Source organism: Helobdella robusta (genome assembly GCF_000326865.2).
Source record: "Helobdella robusta unplaced genomic scaffold HELROscaffold_8, whole genome shotgun sequence".
Taxonomy (NCBI): Eukaryota; Metazoa; Annelida; class Clitellata; order Rhynchobdellida; family Glossiphoniidae; genus Helobdella; species Helobdella robusta.
The window spans coordinates 5,615,906-5,634,107 of NW_008705459.1; the positions used below are offsets into that span (position 1 = coordinate 5,615,906).

The 18,202-nt window shown below is 32.8% G+C and overlaps 4 protein-coding genes across 4 annotated transcripts in view; 2 read left to right on the forward strand and 2 right to left on the reverse strand.

The window, feature by feature from the left end:
- Positions 1–3,408: 3,408 nt before the first annotated feature.
- HELRODRAFT_70335 (hypothetical protein) lies at positions 3,409–6,365 on the forward strand (the record flags this gene model as incomplete). Its single annotated transcript, XM_009031871.1, has 10 exons — positions 3,409–3,621; positions 3,716–3,856; positions 4,125–4,227; positions 4,372–4,465; positions 4,618–4,747; positions 4,905–4,984; positions 5,129–5,263; positions 5,490–5,712; positions 5,880–6,034; positions 6,152–6,365. 10 exons carry the CDS (start codon positions 3,409–3,411, stop codon positions 6,363–6,365), a joined length of 1,488 nt encoding a protein of 495 aa, XP_009030119.1.
- Positions 6,366–7,968: 1,603 nt separating this feature from the next.
- HELRODRAFT_108539 (hypothetical protein) lies at positions 7,969–14,423 on the reverse strand. Its single transcript, XM_009032360.1, is given in 17 exon segments — positions 7,969–8,943; positions 9,186–9,317; positions 10,722–10,853; positions 11,244–11,357; positions 11,561–11,693; positions 11,928–12,127; positions 12,229–12,306; positions 12,551–12,694; positions 12,837–12,923; positions 13,071–13,141; positions 13,257–13,336; positions 13,426–13,502; positions 13,615–13,725; positions 13,818–13,895; positions 13,983–14,065; positions 14,217–14,338; positions 14,358–14,423. 16 exon segments carry the CDS (start codon positions 14,242–14,244, stop codon positions 8,812–8,814), a joined length of 1,680 nt encoding a protein of 559 aa, XP_009030608.1. The 5' UTR covers positions 14,245–14,338; positions 14,358–14,423; the 3' UTR covers positions 7,969–8,811.
- A 1,218-nt stretch (positions 14,424–15,641) lies between these two features.
- Positions 15,642–17,157, reverse strand: HELRODRAFT_70072 (hypothetical protein; the record flags this gene model as incomplete). The annotated part of the gene is made up of 5 exons (XM_009031843.1): positions 15,642–15,789; positions 15,931–16,067; positions 16,204–16,336; positions 16,528–16,695; positions 16,985–17,157. 5 exons carry the CDS (start codon positions 17,155–17,157, stop codon positions 15,642–15,644), a joined length of 759 nt encoding a protein of 252 aa, XP_009030091.1.
- Positions 17,158–17,733: 576 nt separating this feature from the next.
- HELRODRAFT_165893 (hypothetical protein) overlaps positions 17,734–18,202 on the forward strand; it is a gene marked incomplete at both ends in the record, with an annotated part of 3,015 nt that continues 2,546 nt past the window's right edge. The window contains one exon of the mRNA XM_009032361.1: positions 17,734–18,126. Coding sequence (XP_009030609.1) covers positions 17,734–18,126 — 393 coding nt within the window. The remainder of the gene's footprint in view (positions 18,127–18,202) is intronic.

Genomic DNA, 18,202 nt, shown 5'->3' on the forward strand with positions numbered 1-18,202 from the left:
CAAAACAGTAGCATCATCAACAACAACAAAACAGTAGCATCAACAACAACAACAACATACAAAAAAACAAAATAGCAATAATAAAAAACCTAATTTAAAATTAACAAAAAACCGTATCAGATCCGTAGAAGTAACCAAGTTGAAATAAAAATTCGTAATTTATTACGGAAACACGAAACACGATACCAATTTGATCGATTAGAACGGATGTGTGTTTTTGTTTGTTTGTTTGTTTGTGTGTGTGTGTGTCTGTCTGTCTATGTAGTAGTAGCAGCATCGCATCAATAGTAGTAGTAGCTGTAGTAGCAGCAGCAGCTGTAGTTGTTGTAGTAGCGGCGGGGTAATAGTAGAAACAAAAATTATGTAGTAGTAGTGGTAGTAGTAGTAGTAGTAGTGGTGGGGGTTGTTATTATTATTACAAAAATTATTACTTATTACAAAAAAACACGTTTGCAATTGTGTGGCAAGAGTTAACATCCTCTGTAACGTCATCATCATCTGCTGATGATCATTCTCATCATCGTCGTCATCATCGTCGTCGTCGTCATCATTCTTATCACTGTTGTCTATATCATTGTTTTTTGTGTTATTGTCCTCATCATCATCCTCATCATTAGCGTTTGCATCCTAGCTATTATTATTTATTTATTTATTATAAATTAATTATTATTATATATGTTTAATAATATTATAATTATGATTGTGATTATTATTAATATTATTTATACTGATATGAACGTCACGACATCTGCTGTCATTTTGTACAATTTCATGAACATTTAAACAAGTTTCCTCATTCTCTTTCTCTCTTTCTCTCTCTTTCTCTCTTTCTCTCTCACTCTCTCTCTCTCTCTCTCTCTCTCTTTCTTTCTTTCTATCTATCTATCTGTAATACATTTTAATATAAAGCTATACCAAGTTAGAGAAGTTACTATACTAGCATCTTAAAAATGATTAATATTAATAAATGAATGATAGTTAGATAATAACAAATGACCATAAAACAATGATTTATACGATAATAATGCTGATAATTCATTAAAAATGTGGGTAAAGGTCCATAGTAACATGATTTCAACATTGGACCAAGTACATTGGCGTTAGTTTGTTTGTTCCTGTCTGTTTGTTTATTTGCATGTTTGTTTGTTTGTTTGTTCGTTTGTTTTGTTTATTAGTCTTAAATAAGAAAGCTTTAATGTATTAGGTGATGGATGCTTTAGACATCATTCGAGGACAGATGTTTGTGTTACATCAACACAACACAAACATTTTTCTTAATCGCTATAGCGCAGGGGTGGGCAAACTTTTTGCTCTGAGGGCCGCATTGAAAACTATTTTACCTTTGAAGGGCCGCATATGTATCTATATAGCCAATTTTTTCGACATAATGTCTTGTTAACGACCTTATTTGGGTGAACAAGGCCTCGCGGGCCGCATGCGGCCCTAATTTGCAAACCCTTGCTATAGTGCAGTTATCATGGAAAACTTTAACAAATTTGTGGAATAAAATCTCGTGTAAAAATTTGGAAAGTGAGAGGAGAGGAAAAGGGAGAAAGAGAGAGAGAAGGAAAGAGAGAGAGAAAAAAAGAGAGAGTTTGTCAGTCCAAATTTGTTTACTTGATCAGCCTAAAGTTCATTTACCACCAACAGCCAAATGAAACAAGCTAACAAAACAACGATCATACGATATTTTGAAAAGAAAATATTTAACAATAGCTATGAACATGATGACGTTATTAGATTTAATGACGCATCGTATCCATTTCAATTCAGAGGTGGTTTTATAATTTTTTTTTATCCATTGCGATCTACTGACAAACGTTATCTCATGTAATGGCGGGACTCACTAGTTGATTTATCTCTCTAGTCACTGACACTCGTATTCTGCCTCTCAATATACAAATGAGCTAACTTTCTTTCGAAATCAATCAATTAAACCGAAAAAAATCAATTAAACAACTCTAACAAGCAATCGTATACAGATGTATATTTAAATGCAACACATAAACACTACAACTACAACAACAACAACAACTACTACTACTACTACTTTTACTGCTACTACTACTACTACTCCCTGCACTAGTAGTCAAATTAATTGGTAAAAATATTTTTTTTATTGAATTTTATTATTATCGCTGAGGAACGAAGGTATTTGTAAAACGTACACACACACACACACCACACACACATACACACACATAACACACAAACATACATACACAGAGACACACACACACAAACATACATACACAGAGACACATACATGATAGATGAACACTGAAGTAACACAGAATCACGATGACTTATTGAATTTTTGTATAAACAATACTCAAGCTCTATCAATTTAATTTTTGTTATTGGGTAAAATGTGACTTGATTGAATTCTAAAAATGAAAATAATAACATTATAATATTATAATAACACTAAAATAACATTTGAAATGAATTGAAATCACAAAATCTTAATTTTGAATTTTTCAAAAGTTTTCTTGAATTCTTTTTAAGTCAAGTTCTTATTGAAACTAAATCAACATGATGTTTCAGTTAAAATAAGCTTACAATCGATAAAATACTTATATTTTAAGCAATTTCTCGTAAACATTTTATAACATTTAAATGTTCGTTCGTTCGTTCGTCCGTTCAGATTTTCAAGGCATTTTTGCAAGTTTTTCGGCTATTTTAACGCCACTGAAATTTTTTTATTTATTTAACATTCTAATGTGTTGAACGTGTTTTCCAAGTAAATATACCCTCTTTTTATTTGTGACGTCCGAAATTATCGTTAACAATTGTAAATAAATAACAGACTTCAAATACGAATTGGTACAAATTCGTTAAAAGGTTATCTATCTGTAGTTAAATGACTTTCATGTTTCGAATATAAGTAGCAAGTAAGAGGTTATGTAAATAAGTTATTTAAATAGCTGATGTTCAACTGCTCATCTTTGAGAAATATTCAAACAAAATTTAAATTGTAATTAAACAGTTAGGTTGACGAATTAACCGGGTCTTTCAATTTACTTTACTTACAAGTACAATTTTGAATAAATCCTTTTGTATTGTTTTATGTTTTACCAACTACTTATTTATAAGTCTCCATTTCACAAACAACCACACTGTCATAAATGCTGATATTCAAAACAAACATCTTTACATTTTTACTCTAAAAATATGTAATGTTGAATCCAATTGCTACAGTTATCTCTCTTGCTGAAGAAAAAAATAAAATTATTCTTACTACTGCTACATCTATTGAAACTGCATTGAGTGAATATTTCACGCAACTTCATTGAATGAATATTCATTTATTACAACTACATTGAATGAATATTCATCGCAGCTACAATTTCTGACGAACAGACGATGACTACCTGCGGTGTGAACCGTGGCACAACAGCTCGCTACATGGCGGGCCCCAACATTGAAGGCTGCGAACCCAACACATTTCTGCCAGCAATATCTGCAATCGAGCAATCCTACCAACCTTTCGATTCCTTTCCCAACTCGAGACCTCTCAAGAAAGCTCCTGTCACTCTTCCTTGGAAGGCCAGTTCTTATTACGGGGTTTGCAGGGCCGAGCCAAATTGGCCCTGTTGTGACAGCATGCCCCAACCTCTGGTGCATACATTGTCTCCTTATTCGTAGCTTATTTATTGAACTAAACTTTTTTTTAGTTGGTTTTTTTTATTTTTTAACAAATAAAATCTATAAGGCAAGCACGAACAAACTGCGTCATTTGGACGGTATCAAAATACCGCCAGTATTTGCCGCCGCTCGTAACGCACTATTCACTCGCTATTCAGAAAGGGATTGGTGTTTGTCAAACCAGTGTAACTATCAAACATCCAACAGGGTAATATTAATAAACACTTGATAAAATGGTCATTACTTCTTCAATAATTTATCATTTATTAAAAATATCATTGACATTGCAATTTTTTTTCATTATGGTTTTCTTCTCAAATAAAAAACCTTTATCTTTCGAACATTATCAATGAAAATTTTATTAGCATTTTTTAATCGGCTAAAGCGCTATCATCATTATCGTCGTCGTCATTACTATAAACTCTTTCATAAGTATCATCATCGCCATCATCATTATCGTCACGTGACACACGTAGGTGAGATGTGCCTCGGAGTTTCTCCGTCACAATTCTCTGCATACAGCCAGTGAGCTGGAAGAGAAGAGTCAAAAAAGTCAAATCGACTCGAACAATAAATTGAGTAGTTGCCATTTTCGATTGATGTTAACCACAATCAATTAATTACAAACATTAAAAACATCATCTAACATCTACAAATATACAAGTAACACACACACACATACACACACGCACACACAAACAAACCTACACAAACACATTTCAGGCGAACGCATTCAGGATATCATGTTTTGGAAATGTGAATTGCAAGCGGAAATGGATAAGATGCTGGCAGAGATGGATGTCTTGCTTAAGTCCAGGTTTTCCTTTAAATGTTTCTTCAATTATAACTATTATTGTAATTAGATTTATCGTCACGCCAATATAAATTTTTTAGTTCAACCGCTTTGAGCCAACACTAAAAATGTTAAAAGGATGAATCTTCATTATTATTTGAACAAAACTCGAGTAGATCCTGTCTTGAAAGAGAAATAAGTGAACTGAACAACACGCTCTACATTGATCAGGAATGTTTGTATAACCGTGAGAAGAGGCAGGGTATTGAGATGGTCCATGATGACGTTGAGGTCTCGATCATCCAGGTTCGATTTCGTTTTTTAACTCTGTAACTCTTGACTGTAATTGAAATTACTTGTCATAAATAATCCTATTTCACTATTGGCGTTATTGTTAACAATTTTTATTTATTTAATATAATGTTATTAAAATATAAAGTGTGATTCAAAAAACTAATTAAAGGAGATTGACCTATTGAAGAGAGTGCAAGAAGACATGAGGAACATTATGAATGACATCAATCAGACACTAGCGTCAGTAATGTTTTTTTGTTTTATTTCAGAATTTTGTTAACACATACATGTGTTTCTTAGTTTAATTATTTAATTTAGTAATCCTCCAAACCGTGATTTTAAAAGTCAATTTAAATAAATAAAATAAATAACCCAACTTAACAGATTGGCGAGAGCTGCTTACCACGAGTTAGAGAAGGATTCAGCTGATAAGTTTGTTGCTCTGAACATTGACAACAACGCCATCAAGATGAAGAATACATCGAGGGGCATCTACTACTATGACTGTATCGAAAGGGTTGATAACAGGTTGGTCCTCCGGTATCTCTGAGTGGATGTTTGTGTTGATTCTTTGCTATTTATTCTTCGTTCGGTGGTTCTCATTGTCTGCTGTTATTGTTTATCGATAAACTACTCTCAGAATAACAATTAACATGAAAATGCTGTATTTTACTGTGAAAATTGATTATAATTATAATTAACAACGTGTAGGTACTTTTGTTTTCAATTATCGCCATTATTTTTCGATCTACAGCCAAAGTGTACCTGAGACATGGGCCAAATACACAGACGACAACATCAAGAGGTCCATGCAGGAACGCAAAGCGTCTCGTGAACTGAGGAACAAAGTCGAGGAAATGCTCACCATCACCGCTGAGCGACTCGTAACTGCCTGGAACAACGTTAATTCAGCTTTCTCCGATCACATTGAAGAGCTGGAGAAAGCTAAATACAAGATTCAGGCACATCTCTCGAAGGTTTGTTTAGTTTTCTAACATTCTCAATTAAAATAATATCCTTTTTCAAAGTGCTACATTCATGTATCTTTTTCTTTAACGTAGTTTGATTTTCTTTTTCAAATGTAGTTGCGTTTAATCATAAATCATATTGAAGAGCAAATAAAATAATTTTAAACATTTTGAAGATTTTGGAAGAAATATTCAACACTGAAACATCAATAGAGCTTCTAAAAAAGTCAATCGAAGAAAAAGCCCCGTACATGAAAGTTGCACAAACAAGACTGGAAGCCAGAAACCATCGTCCAAACATGGAAAACACCAGAGATCATGTGCACAACAAGTTCGTAATTCACGAATAATTTCATTGTTCAATGGTTTTTTGGACAGGCTAGCAATCGTTTCACGTGCAATAAAACATTTAAAAATTGTATTACACTAAAAAGTTCCTTTCTTACAGGTTGGTTGAAGAGGTCTATGAAGTGTGTGAAACGATAGATAAGTTGAAGGCCAAACTGAGAGAATCTGAGAACGCTCTTCAGCAGCTGTTGAGGACGAAGGCCTCTCTGCAACATGACTTGGATTTGAAACTACTTAGCATACTTATTGATAGGGAGAAATGCATGGGACTGAGGAGATCATACCCATTAATTTCAAGAGTTATTTGCTATTAAACACACTTCCATCTTTTGTTTCTGAAGTGTTTTGTTTGAAATAAATGAATTTGAAATTCGCTGTGTACGTGTGATACTTTTTTTTAATCGAAATGTTAAAGAATGTCTTCGGTAACTGAAAACGATTTATCAGACATTTTGACGTCTAGGTTTGTTATTTTTTGCTTCAAACGTTTTAGAATGGCGTTAATTTTAGAGCATAATTAAATATTATATTACTGAATTTTTATTTTTGACAAAATCATCTTACAATGATTGAATTTTTTAAATACAAAAAATTGTGGATTGACACTTCTTTTTTTCTTCACATGATTTCCTGATTATTCTTTTTTTTTACAAAGATAAGTTATTAATATTTACAATTTATGATATTTTTACAATCCTTTATAAAAATCTGGTTAAAAAATACAAGAAATCTGAGCGTTACGAAAATTTCTCATAGCTTGTAGGTAACAGGTGTGAAACATATGCTGAAAAAGCTATTTATAAACATTTTGTTAGGTCACCTCATCATGTCAGGCAAGCTAGGTTACTTTGAATTTAAATATGAGAAGGCAACAGACTGCTGCTGCATCAGTTTACCAAATGCCAATGTTGACAACAACTACCATTTCACGTTCAGATCTGGTAAAAATGAAGAGACAACGAAGTCAGGCATACAAAATTCAGAAAGTAAATTACATTTTTTAATAGATAATTTATTTTTATTTTGTGAAAAATAGCTTAAAATGTTTTAATTGGTACAAAATATGATAAATTTTCATTTTAAAACATCAATTTGTTTCTAGGTTCTGCGAACTCAAACCCAAATAATGCAGAGGCAGTGCTGGACCACATCAAACAGGTGGGCTCAAGTTTGGATGAAAAAATGAAGACTCTGATAAAGAAAGTGAATGAGGAAAATATTGAACTGTCAAAAACACAGGTTAAATATTTAACATTATTACCGTGCCTCCAATAAATATTAATCCATGAAGATAATTTTATTTTGCAGAGCACTTTGATAAAAGGTTAAACAATTGATTTAAATTATTTCATTTGGTCATATTTTTTTTACATTGAGTGGTAAGAAAAATTTTTGACATCAGAGCAAATGAAGAGTGCATCATTAGATTCCATGGCCAAGCAAACACAACATGATATTTGGATGTCTCAAAGTTTGATTAGACAAAAACAAGACAACTGTAGAGATTCAAAAATTGGTGAGTCAGTTCATTTGCCTCAGGTCAGTTATTAGTCAGATATAGATAGGAAACAAGAGCCATCACAAAAAATAATCTAAAACTATTTAATAATTTCCCAACAGAAGTTGAAAGTTTAGTGAGCAAAACAGTAGCAGAAGAAGCACGATGTGAATTAAAATCTTTTGAATTGAATCGAGTTAAAACATCAAACGATGAATACAGAGAGAAAATGAAATCAAAATCTGAACAAATTGAACAGATGATCTGCGCCTCAGAAGATTATAAGATATGCAAGATGGGAGATGAAGAATTGAGCCATCTATACAACAAAAGTATCTAACTTTATTCTTTCACACATGTATTTACCATAATTTATGTTAAAATGATGATTTAACACAAAGGAAAACACATTATGGAGTCAGATGATTGCAACTCTTCGAAACCAACAGCAAGGAAATTGGTGAATTTAGAGAAAGTTGAAATTGATATTGATCAATTATTAACAAAGGTTGCATTTGTTGAGCGAAATGTTCAATATTATGATAAAGCCTATAATTGAGCGTAATATTTCTCAGATTTCTGTAGAAGATGACATGCAGAACTCTTTGAAGCAGTCAATAGAAGTTATTAATGTCAGTTTAACTCATAGTGTTAATCATATTAATCTACAATTTTTTATTTAAAATCATGAAAAATTCAAACGACAACACTCGACAATATATTGACAGAAAAGAAACTCGGCTCAGAAGACGAGGACACAGAAACAACTAAAAGCTGAATCAGCCAGTTACAAACATTGGATGTCCAAAGCAGATTACTTGAGATCAAAAATCAAAGAAATTAGAGAACAACTGGATGCCTTCCAAAAATAATTCCAATGTCACATTCATTAATAACTGAACATCAGATTTTGATACCAATTCATTTTTTCATAAAATACAAAATAATAATTGAATATAATTTATTTGATATTAAAATGAATGATTGTTAAAGGAAACGAGAATAAATTTTTTCCTATGAAACTGCCTATTGTATTAAATTCATAAAAATAAAACTATTACTTAATATAATAACGTAGCAACAAATAAAAATGATTTAGTAACAGACAACTTAATTATCTATAGCTTACATTAAGACAATAATTGCCAAATGCTATTAAATTCAAAATGAAATCGTCCACCATCATTATATATGAACAGTTCAATACTTAATACAGTACATTAGTATCGGCACTGACATTATGACATGCACTGTATGTAGACTTATGGCTTGCAACGTTGTATGAATCTCGGATATAGACAGACATCTCTGATGTGGTACCTATCAAACATCCACGTCAGGAATCTCTCCAGTCCGAGACCGTATCCTCCATGTGGACATGTGCCATACACTCTCTACATGTTTGTTTGGTTTGATGAAAAAATTGTTAAGTCATTTAAGATTAATTGTAATCAAAAGTTATGTGGAAGTTTGTAATTTTCAATTTCTGAAAACATTAGATAGTACAGAGTACAAAAGTTTTGTTAACGAAAGAAATTGTTAAACTTACATGAAAGAGAAAAATAATAAATAGCCAAAATAATATTATGACAAAAAAGTATTAATGAAATAGTGATAAAATTTTTCTAGTGCCTACCTGATCAGTGTACCAGTAGTACGGAGTTGGATCAATGTTCTCTCTTTTGTAGCCTTCTAACAGTTCAGCTGCATTGTCCATACGCATCGATCCACCGACAATTTCACCAACACCAGGCATCAATATGTCAACCTATATGCAAATGGAGATTCATATTTTTAAGCCTAACAAAAAGAAATGAGAAAATATTTAAATTTAATTGGAAAGGTGTGTGTATATTTAGAAACTACACAATATATAATAGAAAACGGGATTTATCACAGAGTACAGATAAAAAAGGAATGACAGAATATTTATAAATAAAAGCAAGGCAAATTATAAACTAATTTAATTAAATTAAAACAGAAAACCAATAGTGATCTCCAAGTCTAAGTACCATAGAGGGGCCATTCTGAATTTTTCTGCAACATCCCTCCGCTATTGCATACTTCCCAGGGATTCTTGGCACCCCTTGACCACTTAAGGCCTGCTGGGGACTAGGGGCCGTTGTTTTTCTTTGAAACCGATACGCACTGGTGACATTTGGAATCTAGTATATGCTGATGATATCGTTTTAACAGCCACGTCTGAGCAGAATGCAGCACAGATGTTTGAAGATTGGAACACCAGACTCGCCGATCATGGATTCAAAGTCAACATCAGCAAAACCAAAGCAATGAACACTGGTGAACCCATCCAATCCACAGCTACTGGACAATGGCCCTGTTCAGTTTGTAAAGCTGGTGTAGGTAACAATTCAATCAAGTGTCAGCAGTGTAACCAGTGGTGTCACAAACGTTGTTCAAAAATAAATTGGTACTTTATCTAAAGTGTCCAATTTTGTTTATCCTGCTTGCATCAATCCACAACAACAAATTCGAAATAGCACTGTTTTTGAAGCCATTAAAATAGAGAAAGTCACATCGTTTCAATATCTAGGAGATATTCTGGATTGGACTGGAACAGCTGAAGCTGCCGTTCGAGTATGCATACGTGCAGCCTGGAATAAATGGCATCTCCTTGCCTCTATATTGATGCAGCGTGACATCCCACTACCACTACGATCAAGACTTTATAAATCTGTGATACGTCCGGTGTTGTTATATGGTGCAGAAACATGGCCAATGACAACCAAACTGGAACAACAACTTCAACGAACCGACATGAAAATGCTTCGATGGATGCAACGAATTAGTCTAAAGGACCACATCAAATCTACCAAAATCCTGCGTCGTGCTGGTTTAGATGATATAAAGGACGAATGCCGGCAACACCGTCTGCGGTGGTTTGGTCATGTCAAACGAAGTGGAAACAGTGCCATAACTTCTCTTGCAGATGTTGAAGTACCTGGCACATGTCCCAAAGGCCGTCCAAAGAAGTCCTGGTCGCAAACAATCGAGCAAGACATGAAAGCTCTAAATTTAAATGAAATGGATACAACTGATCGTCTAATTTGGCGCAAAAAGTTGATGGCAAAGAAAACAACGTCCTACCTCGGGAAACCGGGTCTCTGGACGCAAAACGAAGATTGATTGATTGATTAAAAATAAGACCAACTGATTCAGTGACTCTCCTATCTAATTTGTCCTTTTGCATGTAGAAGGATTTGATCTCAGCAGGGAACCTGCACAACATGATTACCTCGTTTATCTCATCTGTCATCTTCCTTTCTGGCGCCTCTGGGATGTCCTGTGTTCAATTCAATAATTCATTTCATATGAGCAGTTGTTCAATCCAATGATCTCTTTTCATATATGCTTAATATTCACTTCAAGGAAGATAAAATTTAGCAGAATATTTCTGACAAAAACAACTTGGAAAAGCCATATTTTGTACCAGAAATAGAGTGAGAAAGATGGATTTTTAGAAATGAAAAGATTTCACAAATAAAGTAATGCAATATTTTTTGAATGTGTCCAGGGTAGTGTAAACAAGAAAATACATTAAAACATGTTTATGAGATAATTATAGCTTGTAGGCAGTAACTATAATAAAATATAATTGTCATTTATCCATCTATGTATAATTATTTAAATATAGCTAATCAAAGTTATAAAATGGTTTAAGGATGGTACTAACATCTCCAAATTCATAGAATGTTCCATCCTCTTTAGTGATGTTGTGAGTTCTCAGATACTCAATGGCATCCTTGTAATCCATCCTTTTGAATGGTCTCTTTGGAGCTTGGAATTTCTAAACAGAAGCATCGACAATGGTTTGCAAATTAAACAAAAATTCAGTGGTAGCATGTTGTTCAACTTTCTAATTCAAATAAAAAAAAAGTTGAAAAGATGTTAAATTATTCTTGCACTGATAGTGTCAATATTTTTCCATGATTTTGAAACATTAAACATTAATGGAAACTAAAAAACATGCAAATGAAAGAAATATCTTACAGGGTTGACTTCATGAAGGAGTGCTCCAGATGATTTGAGAACACGATCAACCACATCACATATCAAATCTTCCAGCCTGTCGAGCAGATCTTCAAATGATATGAAAGGACATTCTGCCTCAACATGCATGTACCTGTTATCATGATATTTCAACACCCATACAACACCTTTATCCTACAGTTGCTATAATGTTAATCTGAACATTCACTTTAAATCAAAATCTTAATAGTTGAGTTGTGATTGTTTCGTAGTTGCATTGCAGGTATATAAAAAAAAGTCTTAGTTGCAGCTGAAAATTAATTATCAAAATAATAATTTAAACTAAAAGTTTTTTAACAAACAAAAACATGAAAAAATAGAAACAAACTCAGCCAAATGTCTTCTCGTCCTAGATTGTTCAGCTCTGTACGACTGAGTGATGCAGAAAACATCTCCCAATGATGGCAAGCAGGTTTCCAAGTAAAGTTGTGACGATTGAGTGAGATAGGCCTGCTCACCAAAATAATCCAACTTAAAAAGTGTTGACCCTCCTTCTACCTGAGTTTGAACCAGAGTAGGTGGGGTTACCTGCAATCAATAACTTAGATATTGAATAATGAAATAACATTGCAAATTGTAATTAATAATTTGAATATAGTGTGGAAATGTGGAAAATATGAGTTACAAACCTCAATGTACCCTCTACTGTGGTAGTGATCTCGAAATGCTTGCGTAACACTGGACCTCAACCTCAGGAATTTAGATGTCTGCAGAGTAATTTGTTCCAATAACACATGTCAAGAATAATCAATGCAATGAAAACTATATTTATTTTTAAGTCTTTAAACGTTAAAAAGAAATTCTCAAAAAACATAAAAAACAATATCAAATCACATGAGGCAACTAATTACCTAAACTCTAAGCACTAAACATTCAACAACTGAAACAGAAATAATGAAAATATAAAGAATTATTCCAAACCACAAAACACAACACACAACACATGACTACATTTTCTCCTCTGATCATGATGTGCCTATTATCAAGCTGAACATCAATGTGAGCCTCCTCATTCAGAATGTTATCTGCGCCACCAGGTGGAGCCAAGCCAACCAACTCCCAGTAGTCTGCTGTCAGCTCATGGCCACCTGGTGCCTGAAAAGAAATAATTTTAGGATTTGTTTTACATTCTTCTTATCATTAATAATTCATTCATTTATTCATTCATTTATTCATCCATTCATTCACTCATTCATTCTAGTAACTTTTTACAAAATGGAACAGAAATAAAACTGACTGTCTGTCCCTTTGGAACTTCCTTGATGGTACCATAAAGACATATTGTAGACTCGCAGGACAGCACCAACGCATCGTAAGTCTGGGCCTGATCCAATTATAAAATAATTAATTCACCATTTATTTATTTCTTTGTATGAAATTAACTGTAGATAGTGAAATACTATGAAAGAGTACAAGTTACATAAGAAATTATTAAAACATTAAAAAATGTACAATGAACTATAGCACATACCAATTTATTGGTCAGCAAACACTGCAAGTAGCCAGTTCCATCCCTCAAAATAATAAATGTCAAAGACTTTCCTGAAAACAAAAAACTTAATATTAAATATTTCTTTAAATAATTATCAAAAAGGCTATAAATGAACAAATAATTAGATAAATAATTAAAATTATAAAAAGAATATATTTAACTAGCCTTGCCTTCTTAGTCTATGAACCCACCCATATATTTTCACTCTTTTACATCTATGATCAGTACTGTCTTTGATTTTAATCTGATAAAATTGGATTTATTTTATTTAATATATGATCAACATACAAACATTTTTTAAAAGAAAGTGTTCAAAAAGCAAAAGAAACTTACTTTAAGAGGTTCCGGAAGTGAAGTGTCTAATTCAATTTTGATATTTTTTGCTTCTTCTAAAGCTTGAGATTCTGAATACTGATTTTAAATATAAAATTTTATGGAATGATGTGTGTGATATAGCTGATATAAATAGCAATGTGGCAATGAAATTTCAACGAATAAAAAAAAACAAATGAAAATGACTGACAGTTGGGACAGAATTAGCAACAGCTTCCTCTTTCTCTTTTTGCTTCCAGGCCTGTGCAACATACATCTTCTTGAATTTTTTCAGTTGTGATTTTGTTATCGGCTCAAATTTCTGTAATAAAAATTATCATTGGTAGGCATATTAATATCATTAATCCTTATATTTTTTTGAAACATTTAGTAAGTTATTCCAGAATAACATACTTTTCCATCTTCTTTGGAGTCCACAAAAATTGGAGGAAAATTTTCTGAAACTTCTCCTTTGGCAGAAAATTGCATGGCCTGTTGTAGGTTTGGCAGTTTGAAAAAATTTATGAAAATATGTAAACAAATGCTACACAAACTGACTCAACATTTATTAAATCTAACTTTTAGAACCGTTTTAAACGGTTTGGCCTCTGATCCATCCCCACTTTCATCAGAACCAAACTTCTCTGACGTGTAAAGATCTGCTAAAAGATGAAAAAAATATGAGCGATAAAAAAACATCTGTGGTTAGGAAGTGTTAAAAAAAACCTTGAAACTTATTTAGAAAATATCAAATCAAAAAACATTATGATTTTATTTTAAGAATAAAACAATCAAATGATTATTAATAATTACCAAGAGATAAGGAAGAAATATCTGCCATTGCTCGTTAGACACGACTATAGTTTTCGTAAAAAATTTACCAACGAACTAAAATATAAAATATTTCAATTATTTAATTTTCGTTTTTTAAAAAACTGACGAGACAAAGAAAGCCTAAACAATTCAAACCAATAATGTTATAAGATATTAAAACCGTCAAAATAATTCTATTTAGTATTACATTCCTTTAACTCACAATGAAAATATCGAGACTTTTATGTATATATACTACATAGCAGTACCTGTGACAATTATTGCATCATTTTTGGCGTGAATAACTATGGGTAGTGTTGCATCATTGTCTAGCCCACATAATGGAATCGTTATCTTGGGATATTACCTAGAATTTTTGAGATAAGAACACTTTAATAATTAAACGCGTCTGACTTTGAGTTTAACATAAAACGCAACTATACAAGATTTGTAACTGCACAATCACAGAACATGAAAGGTTCAGTTAGTAACCTATCAATATAATGTAAATATGTCGCCTAATGCGATAAACTACTGATAGGCAATAGCAATTCTACCTAATAATGGTCTAAAGTAGTAAATTTTCTTTAAACAAACTCCTTTTAATGAACATTTTGTAACTACTCTTGAATTAAATATAGCACAAAAACAAAGATTTTATTATTAAAATTATTCAGACAAAAACTTAGACGAAACTCGTGTTTCAAATAAAAATATATACCAAAAGCATGTTAATATTGCAAATGTGAAAGACAACGACAATGACAACACAAACGTGCATATACAAATTATGAAAAAATATAAATAACAATAATATAATACAAATATAATACAAATGTAATACAAATAGTTATATAAAAAGTTATGAGCTCGAGTCATATGATTTCACGACGGCTTTAGCCTGTAGTTGTAACTGAAATGGGAAAAAATTTGCAGTAACATCTTTGATATCGATATTAATAAACTATAACATTAAAATCATGAAAAGTACTACATACAATCAATAGTACGTATAACTTCTTCTTTAAAAAATTCAGGGTCCTCATCGTGGAAGTGACGGAGCATATTTTTGAGAGTATAATCATCAGGGTAATCCAACTGCATCAGGTTCAATTCCTCCTCGAGCTTCTCATCTGTATACCTAACATCCATCCATCTGTCATGTGGTTGGTTGATTAGTTGGTTAAAAACTATCTTAATCAAGATATTCTAATGTCAGTGTACTTGAAATCTCGGAAAAGAGAGAGAGAGAGAGAGAGAGGAGAAGGGACTGAAAGTAAAAAAATTAATGTTTGAAGGTTTGAAAAACATACTCATGGTTGACTAGTTGTTTGATAGTAGGTCTGTCCTTAGCATGATACTGCAGCAGAGCTTGAATGGAAATATGTTGACTTATGATGAAAATTTTATAAGGAAATGAAATTATTAAAAAAAAAGAACACCACCTTCCAGTAGACCAGTGGTTCTGCTATCCAGCCAGCTAGGTATTTCATAGACTCCTTTTATAATCTTTTCTATCAGTTGGAATTCATTGATTGCATCATACGGATACTCTCCTACAAGCATTTTAAACCTAGTTGCATATATTTCATATGTTTATTGTTAATAACAACTAAAAATGAATTACTAAATGAAGAGTACGAACAATTATTATAATCTTTTAAATCTTCGAAATCAAATCCAATTTTTTCCAAGCAAAAAGCTAAATTCTTACAAGGTGACACCAGAGCACCAGATATCAAGTTTGAATCCAGAGAATTTATCATCTCCTCTGGCAACTTCTGGAGGTTGAATGATGGGGCAACCTCTGTACCTGGTGCATGTGTCATCGTTATCAAACATGTCCAGTTGCTGATGAAGGTGAGTAATAGATAAGGGAAAAATGGAAAAATCTAAGTCCAAAATTTAAACTAGGAAATAAAATAACATTTGGCAAAGAGTTGATTATATTCTGTTATAATATATACAAAAATAAGTAGTTAGGAACTTGTGCCACCCCAAAGTCAGACATTTTAAGGACATTGTCATAACTTATCAGCATGTTATCAGGTTTGATGTCCATGTGGATGATTTTAACACTCTGGAGGTAATCCAATCCAGTAACCAAGTGCTTATAGAAACTTGAAATAACATAAAAAACAAATTACTTTTGTATTGTGTGATCATTTAATTAATAAAAAACAAAATAATTTTCGTCATTCTAAAATAAAAAAAGCTCCTTTTAATTTAAAAAAAACATGTAAATTATATACAGTGCTTAATATAAGAATAGTAAATTCATTATGAAATAACGAAATGAATACTAAATAACTGGTGGGCTACAGTTATCGGTAGACGATTATTTTTCAACTGCTCTAGAACATTGCCAAGGTTAAATTTACATAATTCCATCATCATAAAGTGGTCTTCTTCACGACATGTTATGTTAAACACCTTCACTATATTGTCATGTTTTATCTTTCTCATTATTTTCAGCTCACTTGAAGAATTATTTTTAATTTAAAAAAAAATAAAAATTTGTTGGTGCTAAAAGCTAAATATATGAAATTTTGTTGAATATCTACTTAGCAACAATAAAATATAAAAGTTGCTGTTTCAAAGTTTTTTCAACAATGAAATGATACATCTTTTCTTAATGGTTAATCCAACTAACTAAATTATTAAACTACTAAACTAAACTAAACTAAAGTCTTTTATGTCTAATTTCAAATTCATAACTGTAGCTCATAAGTACAAACAAACATTAAAATTTAAAACTGAAATCATACTTCAATATATTTTCAGGACCATTAGGTATCCTTCTAATGCGCTTTGCAATGAATATTTTGACAGCCATTCTCCTAAGAGTGATGGAATCTATACAGTGTTTCACTATGCCGTAGGATCCAATCCCCAACAAATCACCAATCAAATAACGTTGAATGACGTCCGCTTGGAACATTAGTGAAGATGCCGACCTAATCAATTGTTGCCTCAAATCATATTTGCTCAGAGACAGACCAACCCATTCGACCACGTCGGATTTTTGTTTTTCCAACTTTTTCATATCAGTTTTCTTAATTTTTTCTTCGACCATTTTTGTGGCAAAAAATAAACTTTAAATGACAACAATCAGTATTATAATTGATTTAGATTAGGAGACTTTTAACGTTTTCACGAAGTATCCCAAAGTTTTGAAACGAACTCTAGACCGAACAGAAGAGACGCTGCCTCCATATTGACTCGTCATATCGACCAAAGATTTATTAAATATAAAATATAATTAAGTATCTATGTAAGTGAAAATGTTTCTCACATAAGAACATACTCATATATATATAAGCATATATATATATATTAATATATATGATATATATTATATATGGTTATGACATTAAACTGACCCTCACTGCCTTGTGAGTGATGTTGGATCATCAAAGGCTAGGCCCACCGCTTATAACTGTGGTTGCGTAAGGAAGGGCGTCCTGTGTAAAAACTAGCCAAATAATAAATGCTTATGATGATGACGGAGAAAACAATGGCCCTCAGTATCCGGCAGAAGAGGGTGCGAAGAATCTCCGGAGACCCAGTCGATGGGGTTGTGGTGCAAGGCCCTGTGGATGGTCTGGCTACTGGCACCCCACTCTATAGTGTGGCGGTGCAAGGCACTATAGATGGAAGGACTACTTGTAGACCAAGGGGTTGGAGGTTTGGTACCTGGAATGTAGGCACGTTGACAGGAAGAAGTTTGGAAGTGGTGGAGGAGCTGCAGAGGAGAATGGTTGACGTGGCTGCATTACAGGAGGTCAGATGGAAGGGTGAGGGTACAAGGTTTGTGGGGGCTAAAGGTGGAAGATATAAGTTGTGGTGGAAGGGGGATGATGGTACGGGAGGAGTTGGTGTGATGGTAAGAGAAGAGTTGTTGGAGCAGGTGTTGGAAGTGAGGCGGAGAAGCAATGGGGTAATTGTGGTGGTGATGGTGTTTGGAAAAGTAATAGTGAGGGTCA

Coding starts and splice junctions, on each gene's coding strand:
- HELRODRAFT_108539 (XM_009032360.1), bottom strand. CDS start 14,244: ATGGCAGATATTTCTTCCTTATCTCTTG. Junction 14,066..14,216: donor TATTTCTTCCTTATCTCTTG/GTAATTATTAAT, acceptor TTCATCTTTTAG/CAGATCTTTACACGTCAGAG. Junction 11,358..11,560: donor TCCTTCATGAAGTCAACCCT/GTAAGATATTTC, acceptor GCTTCTGTTTAG/AAATTCCAAGCTCCAAAGAG.